The sequence below is a fragment of the Uloborus diversus genome, chromosome 8, assembly GCF_026930045.1.
Source record: "Uloborus diversus isolate 005 chromosome 8, Udiv.v.3.1, whole genome shotgun sequence".
NCBI lineage: Eukaryota > Metazoa > Arthropoda > Arachnida > Araneae > Uloboridae > Uloborus > Uloborus diversus.
The window spans coordinates 132,275,714-132,295,939 of NC_072738.1; the positions used below are offsets into that span (position 1 = coordinate 132,275,714).

The 20,226-nt window shown below is 33.9% G+C and overlaps 1 protein-coding gene across 1 annotated transcript in view; it reads right to left on the minus strand.

The window, feature by feature from the left end:
• LOC129227292 (synaptotagmin-7-like) overlaps positions 1-20,226 on the minus strand; it is a 280,815-nt gene that overhangs the window by 33,901 nt on the left and 226,688 nt on the right. Inside the window, exon 6 of the mRNA XM_054861830.1 lies at positions 7,575-7,744. Coding sequence (XP_054717805.1) covers positions 7,575-7,744 — 170 coding nt within the window. The remainder of the gene's footprint in view (positions 1-7,574; positions 7,745-20,226) is intronic.

The window sequence follows — 20,226 nt, forward strand, 5'->3', positions numbered from 1 at the left end:
TATGTAAACCTTGTAGAAAAAAAGAAGACACAAAAGCTCACGGAGTGATTTAAGAGTGGAAACATTACAAATATTACATAAATGAGAGTAAGAATAAGTTAAATTTTGATTATTAGTTCTGTAACATAAGTAATAAACAAATTTGGATTGAAAATGATTTACTTAATGGAGTCATTTCCGAAAATTGAAAAGTGTTTTTTTTTTTTTTTTTTCTGAAAGAGCATGCTTTCATACGATTTGACAATTTTTAAAAATTTCGACAAAGTTTAGTATTTTTTAACAGTTATTTTAATCTGTAGAATTTCATTTATTTACGCTTCTGCACATGACATCGCAAGTGATAAAATGCCATTCACGGAAGATATTAGTGCAGAGCGCAATATTTAATTCGCTTCTTTACTCATATATAGTGCCAACGATATGGCTGATAACAAGCGTAGAGTGCAATATTTAATTCGCTTATGAATTATCATAACCTGGAAACGCGGTAGAGAGCAAGCGTCAGCGTTCAGCGCGCCAGTGAAATACGCGTTAAAGGATCATTACTTGTGACGTCATATAGACACGCCTTGGTTGAAAAATTGGACATTTTGAAACATTAGTTTAAAACTAAATGTTAAGAAGATCAAAGTATCTCCTACGTCCATGTTATTTGTTTTGTTCATTATATCAACTTCAGTGACTAAAAGTAGTACTTTTGACTGAAAAGAACAACCCCATTGACCAAAAACAAATATGTGTTATTTTTTTAAGCTATAATCCTACGTTTCTTAATACTACTAGACTTCCAAGTGAATAACTATTTGTAAAAAATAGTATATTTATAGCCTTAACAAAAGCATTCCTCTAACCATTGACATTATTTGACCGTTTTATGCAAAAACACATTTGAGAAAGAAATAGTTTTGTCAAAGAACCAAACATAAAATAAATTGTTTGCGGTCAGTGTTTTGAACTTCCTAAATGTGTAGAGGAAAATAAATGACGTTTCTACTATCGATTTATTGGAAATCTATCAAAGGTGCTCTGGTAATGACATCAAAGTTTCAAAACACTTCAATATGAAGAACGATATTCGTTAGGAAAAAGTGTTTTCGGTAGATCCTGATTTCAAACGCTGAGCTGCTTTATTGCTAATAATATTTTCGGATAGCACATAATGGAGATCATAATTTAGCAATCAACACGCAATATGCTGTTTTTGTTTTGAATTGTTGGATTTGTTGCTGATCTGTTTCTTTTTTTTCTCTCTGGATCAGTTTTTAACATGATTTATTATTGCAAAACTAGTTCGAAGATGATAGAGCATGTTAATTATTGAGAGGCTCAAAAAATAAAAAATACTTTTAATTATTTTTACTTCCTTTTACAAAAAAGGAAGTATTGTATTCGCGAAAAAATTTTCACCCAAAAATCGGCCTTAATTTCCATTTTGTTCACCCCCAAATGAATGTTGAGTTTTTTTTTCAACTCGACCACACGTGGATATGTGCCTAGGAACGTACAGACACCCGAAATATCCATTTTGACGATCCCCGAGTTAATTACAACGAGTTTTCTCGTGACGTCTGTATGTACGTATGTATGTGCGTATGTGTGTCGCATAACTCAAGAACGGAATGTCCTAGGTAGTTGAAATTTGGTACGTAGACTCCTAGTGGGGTCTAGTTGTGCACCTTCTTTTTTGGTTGCATTCGTATGCTCCAAAGGGGGTCTTTTGCTCCTTTTGGAGGGGGGAGGATCATTGTTAATTTCAATGTAAACTCACGTTGTGTTAAAATTTGGCGGACACTTGGCGATATATCGCCAGTCTTTTGGTCGCCATGTTTTGTCGCCAACTTGGCGACAAATTTGGCAATTTTTTTTTTAATCTGGTTTTAATTTGGCCACTGTTGGTGATATTTAGAGAGTAAACTATTGAATCATATTAAAACTGCCAATAATGAGAAAATGACATTAAACTGGAGTAAAAGGAAGTCATGTGATGCACACATCAGCTCGTTTTTTCTTGTTACAAGAACGAATATTACATTAAAATTTTTCAAACACCCTGACCCTCATTTCCAACCTCAGATGAGCCTCGCGGTTAACACATTCAAATGTTTTCTAGATACAGGGGCAAATACAGAAAACCATTTTATGAGAGGTTATATTAAAGAATGACCTCCCCCCCCCCCCCCCCCCCCCCCCACCTGCTATGAACGTTTTAGGTACAAAAAATTTCTGAAACTGCTTGGGGCCAATTAAAAGCACCAAATTGGTCAGGAATAAAGCACTTAATTGGGGATAAACGCTGAAAATTAATTTCATAAGCAATAAAACGAAGTAGTAGTTAAATATTTACTTTCAAAAATGAAAAGATACTGTAATCGTTTACATTTTATACATAAAGTGTTTGAACACAATGTGAACGGATTCTGTTGTCAATGGTGTAGGAGGGGTCATGACACGCATCACCCGCCCTTTGTATCCGCCACTGTCTAGATAACATGGGATACACGAAAAAAGAAAAATAATTACAACTATTAAAATTTTCCAGTCGCACAAGCAGAACCAAGATGGAAAATTTTAAATCCATAAAAAAGACTTTGTTCTATTCTAAATAAATTACAAGTACTTTTTTTTGTTAGCGAACAGAAACTGGCAGCAGATAAAATTATTTAACCATTTAGTTTTCTTTCCTTGTCATCCTACAATAAATCGCTACCAATCGCATGAATAAAAGCTCAGAACAGTATTTTAAATATTTATGAAGGTTCAATTTCAAGTTCTATATTACTCTGAAGTTCGAAAAAAAAAGATGTCAGACTAGGTAATCCAGAAAATTTTGTACTTTCGATTTCTATTAGCATTTCAAACGTGCGAGTAGGTTTGAATTGTTTGAATATAATCCACAAAAAATGTGCAATATAGTAACATTCCCCAGCCCCTTTTTCACATTGATTGATATTTAATAAACATATATATTTTTTTATTTTTGTCATTACTTTGTAGTTCCAGTTCTATTTAAAAAGCAGTAAATGTCACAAGAGTTTAATTTAGCTTATTCGTATTACAAATACAAAACATGTTTTGCTATTGATTGGGCTTTTGGAAAGCATTATTTTTATTCAATTTTAAGCTTTCAGAACTCTTTGAAGCATTTTCTACTATAAGAAAGATACTTGAATGAGCAATTTTCAACGCAAAAATATATGCAATACAAAAATCATAGCGTTTTTTTCAGATAAAAAAAAAATGTATCGAATAAATAAAACAAAAAAATGGAGAAGGAAAACAATTTAAAAATAACAAAAAATGTCAAAAAAAAAACAGGATTTTAAACAAATAAAAATTTTCGGGTGTGCTCTTTGTGTAAGGAACTATTACTTCTTGAAAATATGTATTTTTGGCAAGGTATAAAATGGAAACAGAACTACGTGTATTCCAATTTGAGCTTAAAAATTCTTAGTTGTATTGAGGTCGTACAAGACGAAACTATTAGTGCGGAGTCCTTTTATTCCCAATTGAAAGGACCATGTTTCTGTCAGAATTGTCGTTAGCAAGACAGAGCGGTAGGGAGTATTCTGTTCTTTTGTGTGTAAGATGGACATTTCCCCTATGTGCATGGTTAAAAACACAATGTTACTGTACGTAAATCCAACAGCGTATAAAGTTACTTTGTATCTTTAAAAAAAATTTGAATATGGTTTGCGATAAAGGAAAAATATTTAAAAATTATGTAAATTAGTAAAACACTTGAATTCTTTTACAACTAAGACTTTTATTTCCATATAACTCGAGTCATCTGCATTTACTACAATATTTTTTAGCAAAATATATCAAATAGTTTTAAAATACAACATTATTACATATATTTACGTATTAAAAGTTGTTTGGCAAAATTAGTAGTCAAATCTACTTATATAGATAATGTTGCGGCTAAAGTAAGAATGATGAGTAAACCTAGCTTTAACTGGTTGGTGCGGGGATAACCGACTGACATTGGTTAGACCCAGTTGTATTTGGTTAAAAAAAGGAAGCATTAGGAACCCTTCGGGCTTTAGCTTTTAAGCCTTGCTAATCCCCGCTTTAACCGGTTAAAGCTGGGTTTACCCATCATTTATGCGGCATTAACCGATTAGGATTGTTTACCTAGTTTTAGCCGGTTATTGGGGGAAGCATTAGGAACTTTTAGGGCTTTAGCCGATTAGTCTTACTAATACCTACTGTAACCCGTTAAGCTAGGTTTACCCATCATTGTTATGTTAACTGTAACATATGGGGGAGGGTGGCCCAAAGCGAGTAGGCCTTCGTATGCCCCCTCCTACCCCCCCCCCCCCCCCATGGTGTGTTAGATGCAATGAATACGTATGTCGTGTTTATCCGAACATCCCCAAGTTGGTATCAGTCCCAGCGAAGCAGCAGTGAAGCGGCATGGCGTAACCAGGCTTAAAATTTAAAAAAATGATACATTTAAAAAAGAAAGTTTTGTAATTTGTGATTAGTCGAAGACCAGCTTGTTTTTTTTTTATTTATTTTTTTAATTGTCAATAATATTAACTTATTCTGACAATATCCACCTATAAACTACGATGGTCATTCCGTTTTTTTTAATTATTTATTTAAAGTCATAATTATTGAAATAAATAAACGTGCCTTTGGGAAAAACGGGTCGGACAAAGCGGGTATAGGATTTAATCATATATTTATTTAAAATTTCTTGACTCGTGTGCTGACTTAGATTTTCTATTTCAATAGGCTAAGTATAACTTTAAAAAGTTATTTTTTACTGTGGCACAATTAATTAGTCTATTAATTAACTCAGTTATTTCTTTATGTTTTATAAACAAATGTACCGACTTAAAATTGGATTAGTACAACTATTTTATATTTTTTTATATAATGACAGGTAGCTAGTCAACTATTTTAATCATTTATAACTTCATATTTTATTGTAAAAAGTACCAAACCACAATTAGTTTAGCTTACCCGCTTTGGGCTCAATAGTAGGGCAAAACGGGTTTTTCACAAGTTTGTTAAGTTTGAGAATAAATAAATATTGGGTTCGAAATAATACAAAAATTACTTTTTATTTTTAAGTTCAAGAACCCTGCTAGGAAATAAAACCGAAATTGTTGCGATTAAAATCCAAAAACTACAATTTTAGAGCCTTCTTCGAAAACCTTCCGCTTTGGGCCACCCTCCCCTATAACGTGTCCATGTTTAACCTGCATAATCTGTGTTCGCAATGTTGAGTGCATGGCTCCAATGACAAAAATGATCAAATAAGTTGCAGAGTTACGATATTGGAAGTTTAATGCCAAAAAAAAAAAAGTTTTAGTGAAGAAAAATACAAAATCTAATTTTTCGTTTCTTGCAGTCGTATTTATAGAAATCATTCTCATTAGAAAACAAGAATCACAAAAAACATTTGACGAAAATGCAAGAAGATATACGATTATAAAATTTTTAACGCGTTATGTAGGAACTTTTAAGAAAATCAGATGGGAACATTATCTCTCCCTATCAGAAGAACAACGATCATAGCATATTCTTGAATTAAATCAAACAGTATTTTTAACTGTAAATATATAATATGATGCGCAAAACACACTTCAAAAGCTACTAAAATTTGAAAGAAATATTAAAGGCATCAAGCCGTTAAATGGTCCTTGATACTACACTGGCGGACAAAATTAAGAGATGGAAGGCATTTTCCCAAATATCTCGAGAAATACTGCATAAAAATTAACGAAATTTGGTATAGATATAACTTATAGTAAGAAAATAGTGTGTGCAAAGCAAAAATTAAAGTGCCATTCATTGGCAAGAGTTATTGCCAAATGTCCAATGTGGACTGAATTTCAACAGGAATGATGGCAATGAAAGTGAGGCTTTTATGGAGTGTAGCCGCCTATAGTATGGTGTGTGGTCACCTCTGACAGTTAGACAGCATGCACATCGAGTATACATGCTGTTAATGAGAGAGTTAAGGAGTGCTTGTAGAAGAACCTCCCACTCATCCACCAGAAATGTTTTTAACTCCGGAATGGTTCTGGGTGAGGGTTATCGTATCGCAATAGCCCTCCCAAGAGCATCCCAAGCATGTTCATTAGGGTTATGGTCAGGAGATTTGGCTGGCCAATCCATTCGATGAATATCTTAGCTTTCCAGATACTCCTCAACCAGGACAGCCCTATGGTGTCGGCATTGTCATCATAAAAGCGAATTCAGGGCCAACAGCACCCCTGAAAAGACGCACGTAGGGTTCTAGGATCTCCTGCCTTTACATCTGGGCATTCACGGAACCAGTGTCAAACCCATGAAGTGGTGTGCGGGCATCTTGCATGATCCCTGCCCAAAGCGACAATCCTTCAACAACATAATGGTCCCTTTCCATGATGTTAGTGGGATGGTATTGAATCCTAGGTCACCCCCATATAAATATTCGCCGAAAATCAGGTTGTAGACAGAATCTGGACTGTTCTGTGAAAAGAACATTAGTCCATTGGAGCTGTGTCCAGTGTTGGTGCTGTCTGCACCATTGTACACGCTCTCTTTTGTGGGAGTGAGTGTGTAGGATGCAAATGGCGGGCTTCCTGGCATACAGATCTCTTTCACCGAGCCTCCTGGCAACTGTCTTGATTGAAACTAATATTCCTGTGGCAGCAGAGAGGTCCCTAGACAGTGGTGTAGCTATACACGTCCTCTGGTGCTTGGCTATAAGTATCAAATACTGGTTTCTATTGAGCGTTGTTGCTCTCAGACAACCTTGTCCTGGTCTTTTGTTTTTAAACTGACCCACTGTTTTTAAACTGACTCTACAAATTCGAAACAATGCTTGGACTTTCAGCCAATTCCCTAGCAACCTGAGCTTGAGACTGTCTTGCCTCAAGTCTACCCACAGTTCTCCACCTCATACCTTCGTCTAAACGATTATGTTCACTCATTTCACCCAAAAATCAACAAAAACAACAAGATTATTCAAGAAACACCATACAGATCGTTACTGTGTCGTAGAGTGGAATGAGCTGAGAAGCTGGCTGCAGACTTTTATACCCTCATGCTGTCTTAGCAACGCCCACAGGAATACGTAAACCCATTTCAATGACACCAGCGCCATAGTGCTATTATATGGCAACCAACTATCCAGGTTTTATATGATATTTTCCGAGAAATGTGTGAAAATGCCTTCCCTCTCTTAATTTTGTCCACCAGTGTATGTTGTTGTGCTGTTGAACACGACTGCAAATGCTAATAAAGCACTGAATGCCTCGCTTCATATCTTTGCGAATATTTCTTGTTCTAATGTGAATTTCGTTGTGCTCAGATTGTTTTTTATGCAATTAAATATTGTCGCCTCATAGCACAGTAACACATCTAGTTCCAGGAATAATAGTAAGATATAATACTTTTACTTTGAGGCGACGATATTTTCATAGTCAAAACAGAAATTCACTAGTGAAATAAATTCTTTTAGATTTAGATTTTATTATATGCGCATGGAATTCCGGAAGCATTTGTTGAGTGGTCTTTTGTGAATAATATTTGAAGATTTTTAATTTCCTTTTTTTGAAAATGAATTTCCTTACCTTAACAGTATCCGCTGGCTTGAGAGATTTCCAAAACGTCGGTTTCTGTGTAAGGTCGACCTGCGCGAGAGGTAAGTATACATCTCCTATAGGATCGTCTCTGCTAAATCGATCCCAATCGTACACGTTCAGATGAAGAATGGACTTTTGCAATTTATGAAGAGGGAAACCTGTGACACGAAAATATACTGAATTATAGTACAGAAAATTAAGAGTAATGATTAAGCAATTAGATTCAGTTAAGCATGCATCACATGCAGTTTTTGCTAAACACTTTTTAAATTTTTCTTTGAAATTTCACGTTACTAATGTATTGCTCAAATAGTACCCAAAAACAGAATAACGTTTCGAGCAAAAACATTGCGCAATTAGCCTGTCAGCCAGATTGAGCGATTATAAAGTAGTGGTGCGGACATTGATGGAAAAACATTGATGCGCCAAACATCGATTCGCAAAATTAAAACATCGATGTTATCGAAACATCGACCAACAAACATTGATGTTTTGAAACTTCGATGTTCCAGAATTTTTAATGAATATTCCTGCATAATAAACTCTAAAAAATGTTTTAATACTAGAACTAAATGCGCAATAATCAATTTATTAGTTAGGAAGATTTTTGACTTGTTATAGAAAAGTTAATAAAAAATGATGATTAATTATTAGCATTCTAAATAAAGAAATGCAAAGGAACAAATAACTTATATATTTAAACTACAAGAAAAAAAAAGAGACATCAGTAAAAAAATAAGATGAACTAAAATTTTCAGTTCTCAACCAGCACTGATAAGATAAAAATCTGTTTCATCACAATATAATTTAAACTTTCAAAACACCCAAAGTTCTCCAACAAAATTATTAAAGAGCATTAAAACGGGATTCTGTTAGTACAGCAAAGTTATGTAATATTTTCGCTTTTACTGAGGACGTAGTTTAAGAGTGCGGCCTTTCATAATACCGTCAACGGTAAGTTGGTAAGTATTATAAAATCAGAAAGCGAACAACGATCAAGCAAGAAAAAAAAACATTATCATTTGTCTTGTCATTCGATTTAGTTATAAATTTCTGGTGTGGACGATATCGGGATTTGAAATGTAAAAAAAAAACCACATTATCAAATTATCATGCCACGCGGGTTACTATTATTTATATGAGGATGCTCATTATATTGATGGCTATTATTTATATGAGGATGCTCATTATATTGATGGCTATTATTTATATGAGGATGCTCATTTTTCGTGAGAAGGATAGATTTATGTTAGGAGATTGTGTGTAACAATCAATATAACAACAAGTGAAAAAAACTTGAGAAAAAAGTGAAAGTTTGGCTCTTACATTTTCAACAGCAAAAAGAAATATTCATTACCATAAATAAAAAGGTATTGTCTTACTAGTGTTGAAACAATTCGTATGTTGCAGTCACAAAAATGAAACAATGCATTAAGTCATTTTCAATTGTTGTTATATTATAACAACCAATACAACAATAAGTGAAAAAATATAAGAAAAAAGTAAAGTTTAACTTCTACATCTCCAACAGCTACAAGAACTTCGCATTACCATAAATAAAAATGTTTTGACTTACTACTGTTGAAACAACTCATATGTTGCAGTCATAAAAGTGAAACAACGCATCAAGTCATTTTTCGCTGAAGCAACACGGAATATTTTAGCAAAACTCTTGAAAACAGCATTCACACAGTGAGCTAGAGTAATATTCTCGTAATGGTTAAAATAAATGAACAGCAGCGAAATAAGAGTTCTGACGCTTAGCCAAAAACTTTTGACCAGTGTTTGAAACTTCAAATTTACTTTTATGTGCTTTCTCGTGTTCATAAGCGTTATTTTAAATAGAAGTTCATGTAATTTTAGAGAGCACCAAAGGGCTATTTTTAAATGAAAAGATTTTTTATTTGCCTAATCCCTGTTTAGAATCTACTAATTGCATATAGATTTTTGACTAAAAGAATATCATAATTTGACTCAATGAATATTGAAAAACTAAAGTGTGTCGAACAGTACGGTAACGGTACCAGTAATGGACAAGGATCCAGTACCAGAGATTTAAGGGGGTCATGGCACACCAACGAGGTACGGGGAGATATACCGTATCTCACGGTGAGCAAGACCCACACATTAAGGGGTAAACTCCCAGTTGGGCTGACGCCCAGCACGGGGACCTTCCCCGGCGCAATAAGCACCAAGCGCGTCCGTAGCATGATACGACTATCGACCGCCGCACCCAGCCGTGCGGGGGCCCCGCTACGCGGACCCCCCGGGCGGTGGAACCTAAGGCCTACGGCTAAGAGGTGGGGTGCGTGCGGAGAAAAGTACCAGAGATTTAAAAACTTGGATTTAAATATTAAGAGTTTTAGGCGGGTAAAACTGATGTTGATGTGGCCCATGAATACGGTGCAACTATCTAGTGTTATAAGAGTGAATTTTATAAGCCAGTTGGTATTTAGAAGGCAGTGGTACAAGGTTATGAACAGCTATCACGATGACAGCTGGTGTATCATGTTCATTTAAATTTTATAATGCTTTAGTTCTAAAAATAAATAACTTTTGCTCATTTTGAAGAGAAAAAGGGAACTTTGTCTATTATTTATCTTTTCCTCAACCCATATATAACTGAGTATCATCAGATTGTTCCGTGTCTGTTACTGGGTGGCCGAACCTTTCTTCGAAATTAAGCAAATAAGAATAGACTTAACTAATTCAGGGATCCAGAAGCTGCAACACATTAGATGAGATGTAGTTGCACAAGAGAAAAAAGTTTAAAAAGTTTAAATACATTAAAAGGTTCAGAAAATTGAGTTAATCTGAGAGCGATGTCTAAGGCATTTCTGTTACTGGTGCCGTTACGTTAGTTTGTAAAGACACATAGTAGAAGTGGAACTTTGGTATTACAAAGAAGAATGAAATTGGAGGAAGGATAGTATTCCCTGTATATTTGAAGAACTCGATGAGTCACTGACTCGTCATAGAACCTCTCCAAAGGTCAGGCCGACCTGTCCTCCATTTTGGTTCCAACAGCGGTTTGGGTCCGAACATGTTTCAAGTAGTAGTAAATGCACTTCACTGTAGTAGCTATTTGCTGTGTTGTAAAAATTACTGATTAAAAGTTGAGTAAAACGCACTTTCAGCAAATCTGGTAAGGACACTAGTTTTAAAAATAAATAAGAGCTTATTGGGAAATATTCCCGTTAATAACCCAGTTTTCATACGTCCCAGTTTTCATTTTAATTGTGAACAAATAAAATATACTTCTCTTTTTTATTGAAACAGTATACGCAAACACCGAAGAAGAGAAAGAAAGATATCGAAATGGACTGAAACATATCGTCAAGCAAACAAAAAAAAAAAAAAAAAAAAAAAATTCCCGTAGCCGATCAGAAAGGTTGCCGATCAGAATTTCAAAGTTCTCGCATGAAAAGGTTTCATTTCAGTATTTGCATAAGAACAGGGATCATCAAGTGAATCGCAGAACCTTTTCTAATTGCTTTAAGAAAATTTCCCTATAAGAATAATAATTTCGTCTGAACCGTGTTGTTTTTCTTTCCCACAAAACTACTGTTCATAAGTTTTGCTAAGTTCATAAATCTTACAAAATTTCAGTCCTCGTTTCCCGAAAAAAAAAAAAAAAGCAGTTAACGATTTGCATAGAAATTCATACTACTATTTCAATGTGGTACTTTGGAATCATGTTTGGGATTTTGAGTTTGTTGTTCTACACAATAGTTCACAGCTATTTAGACAACGATCTATATCGAAACTATAAGCAAGGGAAAAAAAATGTGTAAAATGACACACCTCAAATCACTTTTTGAACACGTACTCTTTGAACGTGGACACTCGTTCCTTTTTAGAACACTTCGAAGCACTTTTTGCAACAGCTTTCAAAATATTTGTTCAGTTCTGCTCTTCTTTAAGAGCTTTTGGGAACGCATTTGAGATAATATTTTGAATACTGGCACATGCCACTTCTTTTAAAACATTTTCTTATAGCAATTTTTGGAATAACTTTTAGAGCACTTATGGAACACTTCTTTAACTATACCAGTTTTTTTTTTTTTTTTTTTTTTATTTTTTTTTTAACTTCGTTTTACAAAAAAGGAAGCATTGTATTCGCGAAAAAATTTTCACTCAAAAATCGGCCTTAATTTCCATTTTTCTCACTCCCGAAAAAATGTTGAGGTTTTTTTTTTTTTTTTTTTTCGACTCGACCACACGTGGATGCCTAAGAACGTATAGACACGCGAAATATCCATTTTGACGATTCCCGAGTTAATTACATTGAGTTTTCTCGTGACGTTCGATGTACGTACGTATGTATGTATGTGCGTATGTGCGTATGTATGTCGCATAATTCAAGAACGGTATGTCCTAGAAAGTTGAAATTTGGTACGTAGACTCCTAGTGGAGTCTAGCTTTGTACCTCCCCTTTTGGTTGCATTCGGGTTTCTAAAAGGGTCTTTTGCTCCTTTTTGGGGGGAAATCATTGGTAATTTCGATGTAAACTCAAGTGGTGTTATAATTTGTAGGAAACTTGGCGATATATCGCCAGTCTTATTGTCGCCAAGTTTTGTCGCCAACTTGGCGACAAATTTGGCGGGTTTTTTTTTAATTTGGTTTTAATTTGTATACTGTTGGTGATATTTAGAGCGTAAACTATTGAATCACATTATAATTGCCAATAATAGGGAAATAACATTAAATTGGAGTAAAAGGAAAACATGTCATGCACACACATCAGTTCGTTTTCCTTTTTTTATATATAATTTTGTAGCAATTTCAAGGAGCAGCTATCAACCGGCACCAGGCAATGGAAGGTATTCGACCACTAAAGGCCATCCTTTTCTGACGGCGTTCGCCACACCAAGCAGCTCATGTTGAGGAATTCTATTGACTGGTAATTGAAAGGAGGTGTTGAAATTACATTTGTACGAAAGAAAGTGATGATTTCACAAGTAAGCCTAATGTGTCCCCAATATGTTCTCAAATGTATTTCCATGTTTAACTTTAGCAAATGTCTTTAGCGGGACACATTTGGAACCGATCTTTAGCTCATTTTCTTTTCAACGGAGTACATTTGAAACACATTTTAGTGTATATTGGGCACTGGTTGGAAGTAGTGCGCTACAAGTACCGACGCTACAGTAGCAGCGTCGGTTACATACGACGGTCGGTTACATCGGCAGCTACATTTTTTTTTTTTTGTATTTTGTAGTGTAACGCACTACTTTTTAAGAAAAGTACTGTAGTAAGTAGTTTGATACCAAAAAAAAAAAAGTTTTTAGCAATATCTGGAAACTACTTTTAAATAAAGTTTAAAAAAGAAGGAAACATGGTTCAAACGAATCTGACTGTTGAAAGTTACGCTTTCACACAAGTACATCAGCGGATACAATGATAAAGAAGATTCATAAAAGTACGAGCTGACCTCAGACATATCATTTTGACGCCATAAGTTCTATCTGTTTGACGCCATTAGTTTGTTTGGATTCGTTCTTTCCATATTTCACCAATACTTGCATTAAATAGAGATTTGCTGAGAAAGAAAAGTATATGAAGAAACGACAACTGCCAGTTTAGTAATTCGTTTGTGTTTTCTGGCTGCCGAGAATGTCCCGTGGATGAACGTTTTAGATTTCAATGAGATTATTGTTCCAAAACACTTATTTTCGCGAAAATGAAGATATCGGTGATTGGATTTACTTTTACTACACCGCCAGTAATTCTTCTGCTCTCAATTTTTATTTTCGTTTTATTTGCTGCTGTACAATCAAGCTAAATGTGAAGATACTAGGGTTAACTGCAATTTTAGTGTTGTAATCAAGAAATCATATACTTATTTTGTTAAAAGTTTTAGAAATCCAAAATCTATAAATCAATGCTTGCTTAAATAAAGCCGTGAACTTGTTAACTAAATAAACAGTTACCTTTATAATTACTGGAATTAATTTTTGCTTCTGGCAACGATGAAAAAGCTTACGTCATACCCACGCTACAACAAGTGTAGTAAAAAAAAATTATTAATACAGTGTTGGAACATTTTAACATTTTAGCCAGTACGATTTTTTGGTTTACTGCTGGTCGAATACATTATATTAATTTTAAAGCGTCAAAAACTCTGGAGAATGATAAGCAAAATAACACACCATAATTATAAGTTCAAATGAAAACGAAGAAAAGAAAAGTGAAACTTTCATTTTTGTCTCTTTTTACCTGTTTCATTTAGACTTCTAACTACGTTGTGTCATTTTGCTCCTCACGTCATATTAACCTTTAAAGAGTCAACGGTGTTGTAATAAGCATTTTTGAGATGCAAAGACAAAATAAACTATATGCAGCTATTATATCTGAAATTCTTAGAAGATATATTTTTCATTAACTTTAGAGAATGTTTGGAGAAGGCAAAATGCAGATTTTCCACCACACGGATCACGATTTTTTTTTTTTTTTGAAACAATTTTATGTGACAGTTGCAGTGTAATTTTTCTGTTAGACTATGAGCATTCTAGCGATTTTAAGAAAACTAGCTAAATTTAGCTAGTTTTGGTGAGGAATGGAATATATATTTCACACACTCTGCAAGTTAATGTCCTGCCACATCCAGGCGGAAAACCGCTTGTACCTTTAATTTCTCACCAATTCTTTACATTTCCCACTTTTCTTAAAATGTTGACCTACTTTAAGACCTTACATCTCGGTGACGGGGACACGAGAGCAAATAATTTGTGCGCCAAAAAATGTCTCAATATGCTTTTCCTATAGCTCTCTACGAGCATTCCATTTTTTTTTCATTATTACACTACTCGTGTTGATTCACTGGTCAGTATCAATGGGATTCTTAAGAATACCATTGAACGTACATTTGGAAGGCCAGTTCGAATGCTTACATCCAGGGGTATCCTAAGAGGAGGTTACTGTGAAATCCCTGAAAAATCCTTATTTGGAAAATTTTCTTGACGATTTGACAAATTTGGAGACAGAACTACAACATTGTAATTTTTTATTAATATTATTATTATTATTTTAATTATGCTTAATTTTCCCTCACATTAGATGTAAGTATGCGTGCATGCTTGAATTTTATCATTGAATAAAACTTGAAATTTCGTTCGGTAATTTAAGAATCCCGCTTCCTTCCGAAAAGTTCCTATTCACGGTGCCCACGTTTACCTCAAACTAATTTTACACCTAAGTTAATATGTAAATTGCCCCTTCTATTTCATGATTAATTACAAACTCAAATCTTCGATTGTATGCGAAATTTTTGGACCATGCGTAATGACATGTTAAGGCTGATTTTCTGCTTCTAAAATTTTGGAAGATGTGAAATCAGGTTGAGATGAAACGTTGTATCGTCCTAAGCAAAGCGAACTTCCTGAAATTGATTAAGAACAGTTGGCTAGTGGAAATATTGAATTTGATTTCAGCCAGAGTTGCAACAATTATGCCAGATTATGAGAATTTTATTCGGTGATTTTACAAAATTATGGTAATTGGAAAAGTATTCTGCTTTTAAGAATTTTATTATTACAGTTAAGCCTCGATTAATCAAAGTTGTCGGTGCTGAACCATCTTCGGTAAATCAGAAATTCCAGATTAAAGATGAAACTTAAAAAAGAATGTTAGGGTACGCAGAAAATAACTCTGGATTTAAACATGCACACCTTTACAAAACTTCTACTGCATTACCCCGCATCATGCCGGAAGTCGGAAAAATGCGAGGTTAACCAGCATGCCGGGAAATTCGAATTTACCGGCATGCCGGTTAGTTTGAGATTTATTTTGCAACAAAACTAAAGTAAATTTCGCCATTCAGTTCCTGTCAGAAAGCAAAATTGTTACTGCTTTTCGTTCATATTTGTTTTAAATAAATAATTTTTGGTTCCTTCTAGAGAGGTAAGTTTATTTTTTATTTATTAAATAGTTATGGAAAATTCTTTAGCTCTGGCTTAGGGGTGGTAAATTACTGCTTAAATTTTTTCTTTCTTTCAATTTCATTTTTACAAAATTATTCGTTATTGAATACTATTTTTCTTGTTAAAGTAACCAATGACATTGTTAGTTAATATTTTCACAAAATTAAACTGTTTAATTATACTAATGAGATATGTATAGAACTTATGTTATTTTTTAAACTGAACATATATTTTGCATAGTATTTACTTTTTTTTTTCCTAACCCTCGATTTTTTTTCAGCATGCCGGAAAGGACCAGGCAAGTGTTATTGAAAATCCGGTAACCCCCAAATTATGCGACATGCCGGCTAATGCGGGGTAATACGGTATAAACTGTGATACTTTCAGTTAGGTTACTGTTACATTAAATAATAAATTTATTAAAGGCATAAGTCGCCTGGTGTTTTAGTACGACATAGCACAGGGTGTCCAAAACGTCCGTGAAGCATTTTTAAAATTCAGAGAAAAGCAACAAATTGTCGTATGAATATGCGATTTGTGCCATGATAGTTCACAGGATCAAGAAAATTTTAGGACATCATAAAAAAAAGAAAAGAGAAAGAAAAAAAAAACGGGGGGAATGAAGAAAAAAGTGTAATAACTGGTAACCACTGTATCGTCACAGTAAGAAAAATAAACGTCATGTGAGGTGTTTATTTACCTTATTAAACAGAAAGCAATACCTTTCATTACCAGAGTTCAACGTGTGCACCGTATGTTGCTCGAACCACATCTCAACTGCAAACGGTGCACACATTAAATTATATATGAAACAATTAACATTTTTGTTTTATTCGTTTACAAGCAAAATTTTTTCACGTTATTTTCTTAAGTCTGTAATATGTTTTTAAATTTATATATATAGGCTTAGGTGCATAAAGATATGTAAATAATTGAAAACTTAATAAATGTACAGTAAAACGGATGTTTCTTTTAAACATAAATGCACGTAGTAAAAACACAATTGCTTAATAAAGTTTGATTTCAGTTTCGATCGCTTACGAACTTATAACATTTTAAAAATTAGACAGTGCAGAACTGTCGTGGGCAAGTAGTCGCCAATTTCAAAAAAATCAGTTTTTGAGAGATTTCAAAAAAAAAAAAGGGGGGGGGGGTTCCCCTTCTCACAAAAAACAATAAAATATTGGAATTCGAAACTCTTTCCATGCTTTGTTTTCAATGGTATCCAAGTAAGCATGCTTGCACGATAAAACGGATGTAGGATAGGAGATAAAAATGCGAAAAAAAAAGAAAAAAGAAACAAATCAACACAGTAAAACCTGTAAAATTGACTACCCTTGTAAGTTGACTACCTGTGTAAGTTGACAACTATTTTCAGGCACAGAATTAGATCGATATCATGTAATTCAACCTCTATAAGTTGACAACCTGTTTAAGTTAACCACTAAAGTAGTGCACGGCAAGTGGTCAACTCACAGGTTTCACTGAGTAGATACTGACTAGGATACAGTAGGAATGGCTAACTCCGGTGACCATGAAGTGACATTACTTACTTACCAAAAATGAGGTGATTAATTAATTCTTAAAATAAATAAAGATGAAGGAAAAAACAACACCAAAAAAATGTTCCGAATCATTCCTGGAAAATAATAGGCAGCTAATGTGCTTAGTTTCTGCCAGTTTCACACTGAGCAAAAAACAGAACGTTTTCCGCTAAAAACCATTAACCTTCCTGAAATTAACGGAGAACCTTTCTGAAGAATTCTAAACCCTTCCCAATCAAGGCCAGTCATGTTTCTAAAAGAGCTCAAGAACATTTTGAGAAAACTTGGATATATTTATAGTAATGCGTTGGAACCTACCTGATTTATCAGGAAAGCTCCGGAAGTAATCAAGGCCAAAGCTAAAGCAGAATTACAAGCAATTCTTTCAAAGCTTCAACATCCAAAGACGGCATTTAACCCTTGTTTCGGGCTTAGTCAATCCAAGCAAAACCGTAGCCCGGGTGAAAGCGAAACACTTGATAAGAAAGCTGATTTTTTCACACTGGTAGCATTCAAGGAGTTTCTAGTGATTCAGAAATTCTTTTTCGATAAAAAAAATACTTGTTTTTCACAAGAAACTGATGTAAACCGGCGAAATCCCGAAACTGTAACCGGAAGTCATGAGTGTCATTTCGGAATTTTTTTACAGTGAGTGTCTGTTTAACAAAAGTCCGGTTAAACCAGCTTCGAATAATCGAGGCTTAACTTTACTGAAAAATCTTCAACCTAGCTCGAGTTTTGCAATAAAAAAATCTTTTTAGCTTTTGAAGTCATTAAGTTTGAATATGTAACATGACGATGGACATAATGAAGGCTTCTGTTTCATGGATTCGATAAAAATCAAAGAAGAGAAAAAAAATTAAACACTTTTAACCAGAAAATGATGGTGTCATTGATTTAAAGCTAATTTAAAGATTTTAGTGCTCGAATTATATGGTTTATTCAGGAGGATAGAAAGTAACTGAATAGAGTAATTTACGATACGTCAGAAAGGCTGATAGGTAATGATAGTGTTTGTTCCTCCTGTGATTGACGATTTTAGTTAAAGAGTCGAGAAATCAATGAAACACTTCATTTATACACTTACTGCATTAACATTAAAAGATACGAAATGATTTACCTACTGATTTTTTTTTAAAAATGGACTGCTTTTACCTGTGTTATTCTGGCATTTTTTCAAAATAAAACAAGAAATGTCACTGACTAACTAAATGTTATTTTAAAGTAAAATATTAAGTAAAATGCATAGCTTAATAAAAATGAAAGAGTGTAGAATAAAGTGTTAAGACGCTGAAGAAAATCTATCAAAGACATCCTTGATATAAAGAATCCTAATGTAGACATGTTTTTTTTTCGATCCAAAAATCGGAAAATTCAATACAAGAGTTATTTTTGTATTGGTCATTCCCAAAAGATATGACGTTTGTGAAACTGTAAATAAGTAATTGTTGCTAAACTTAAACATCTCTGTTTTTTGACATAAATGATCTTCAAGCAATTGACTGAACTTGAAAAGTGTTTTCGTTTAATTTAGGATTACTGAAATGTACGTTTCAAAACCTTTGTTGAAGTTGCCAATCATGGTAAAAATTAGAGGGGTTTTCTTTTTGTAAATCATATCCACATCACCGTCACAATCATACGTTGTTTTTTAAGAAGATTCTTGTGAATATATAATGAATAAAGAGAAACAAATATCATCCACACTAAAAACTCGAACTGTTTAAAAGCACAAAGATGTTTTACCATTGGATATTTTAAACACCAGTTAGCCATAAAAGTATTTTTCGTCACGCTTTATTTAACTTTCAGAAAATATCAATTGCAATAAAATAAACAGGAATTTCAAGTACAATATCTGATTTTATTTATTTATTTATTTATTTGTGCAGTATTTAATTTTCGAATCAGTAAAAGGCTTTGTTATGTACTTTTTAATCACAAAAACTTAAACAACGCATTACAAACTTGTGATGCAAAAATGAACCAGTCTGCTCTCAATGCCAAATTTATAAGTTTGCCAAAAGCAACTAAGTACTATTAACGTTTAAAATTCTTAATGACTTTTTGATTTTAGATTACCTTGAAACGTCGTTTAATTAGTCTCTAAATATATCCTTTGATGCATAATTAGCTAGTTTTAATGTATTATAATTGGAACTTTCTTTTAAGCAATGTTTTCTTTAAGAACAATGGACAAGGATAAATCCCTGAAATCTTTAAGATGCATATTTTTCTTTCAGGATACTTTTGCAATTGACTGCTTTCAACTCATGTTTTAACTACCTTTATTTGGATTTAAAATGAATGCACCCGTTGAGTGGAATCATTTGTGTTTTCCGCAACTACATAATGTCATTTAAGCTCATATAGATCCTACTTAATGCATCACTTGCCGTGATGTTTGCTTAATTGCACGTACATGCACACTTAGGAGTTGGATTGATCAATAAAATTCTCATGTAATAACTGCATTAGATCAAACGCTCCCCAATGTCCCATATCGTTTCCCCATGAAAGAGTGTAATGTGTCTGCAGTGATGATTATGTCAACGCAAGCACGGTACCACCCTTCCCTAAAAAGCTTGCTCTGTTCCACGGCCACACCTCAAAGTCGTTATAAAAATAATAATTAAGAGTACTTATTTGACGGTCATTCCAGAAAAAAATCTGTGGAACTGATTTTAAGATTAACTGTTGGGAAGGACAGCCAGCCCATTTTCCAGATTTTCAAGCGGATTAAGAGACATATGATTGGCATATGACGCTATCACTGTGAACTTCTGTAAGACCAAGTACCAGACCAAGTCAGACCAAGTAACAAGTACAACTCCTGCTTTACAAGCATTATTTCTTACCCCTATTTTATTAGTTTTATTTTAGCTAATATTATTTTTTTCGCAATGATATTGCAATAGAAAAATCTCAAACTATGAAATAGTTAGGTTCTGACTTATGGATATTCAAAAGACAACTGCAAAACTACAAAATACGCAAGCTATAAAAAATAAATACGAAGCTTCAGTTGATTTTTTTGATATCTCGTTCCTAAGAACGAGGCGTGTCCTATTTTTGCAGACCAAACGTCCCCCTCACTCAGTCATTGATCGCAACGCTTGCTTGTAAAACATTGCTTACATTCCAGCTGTAGCTTTGTATTATTTTAAATTTACT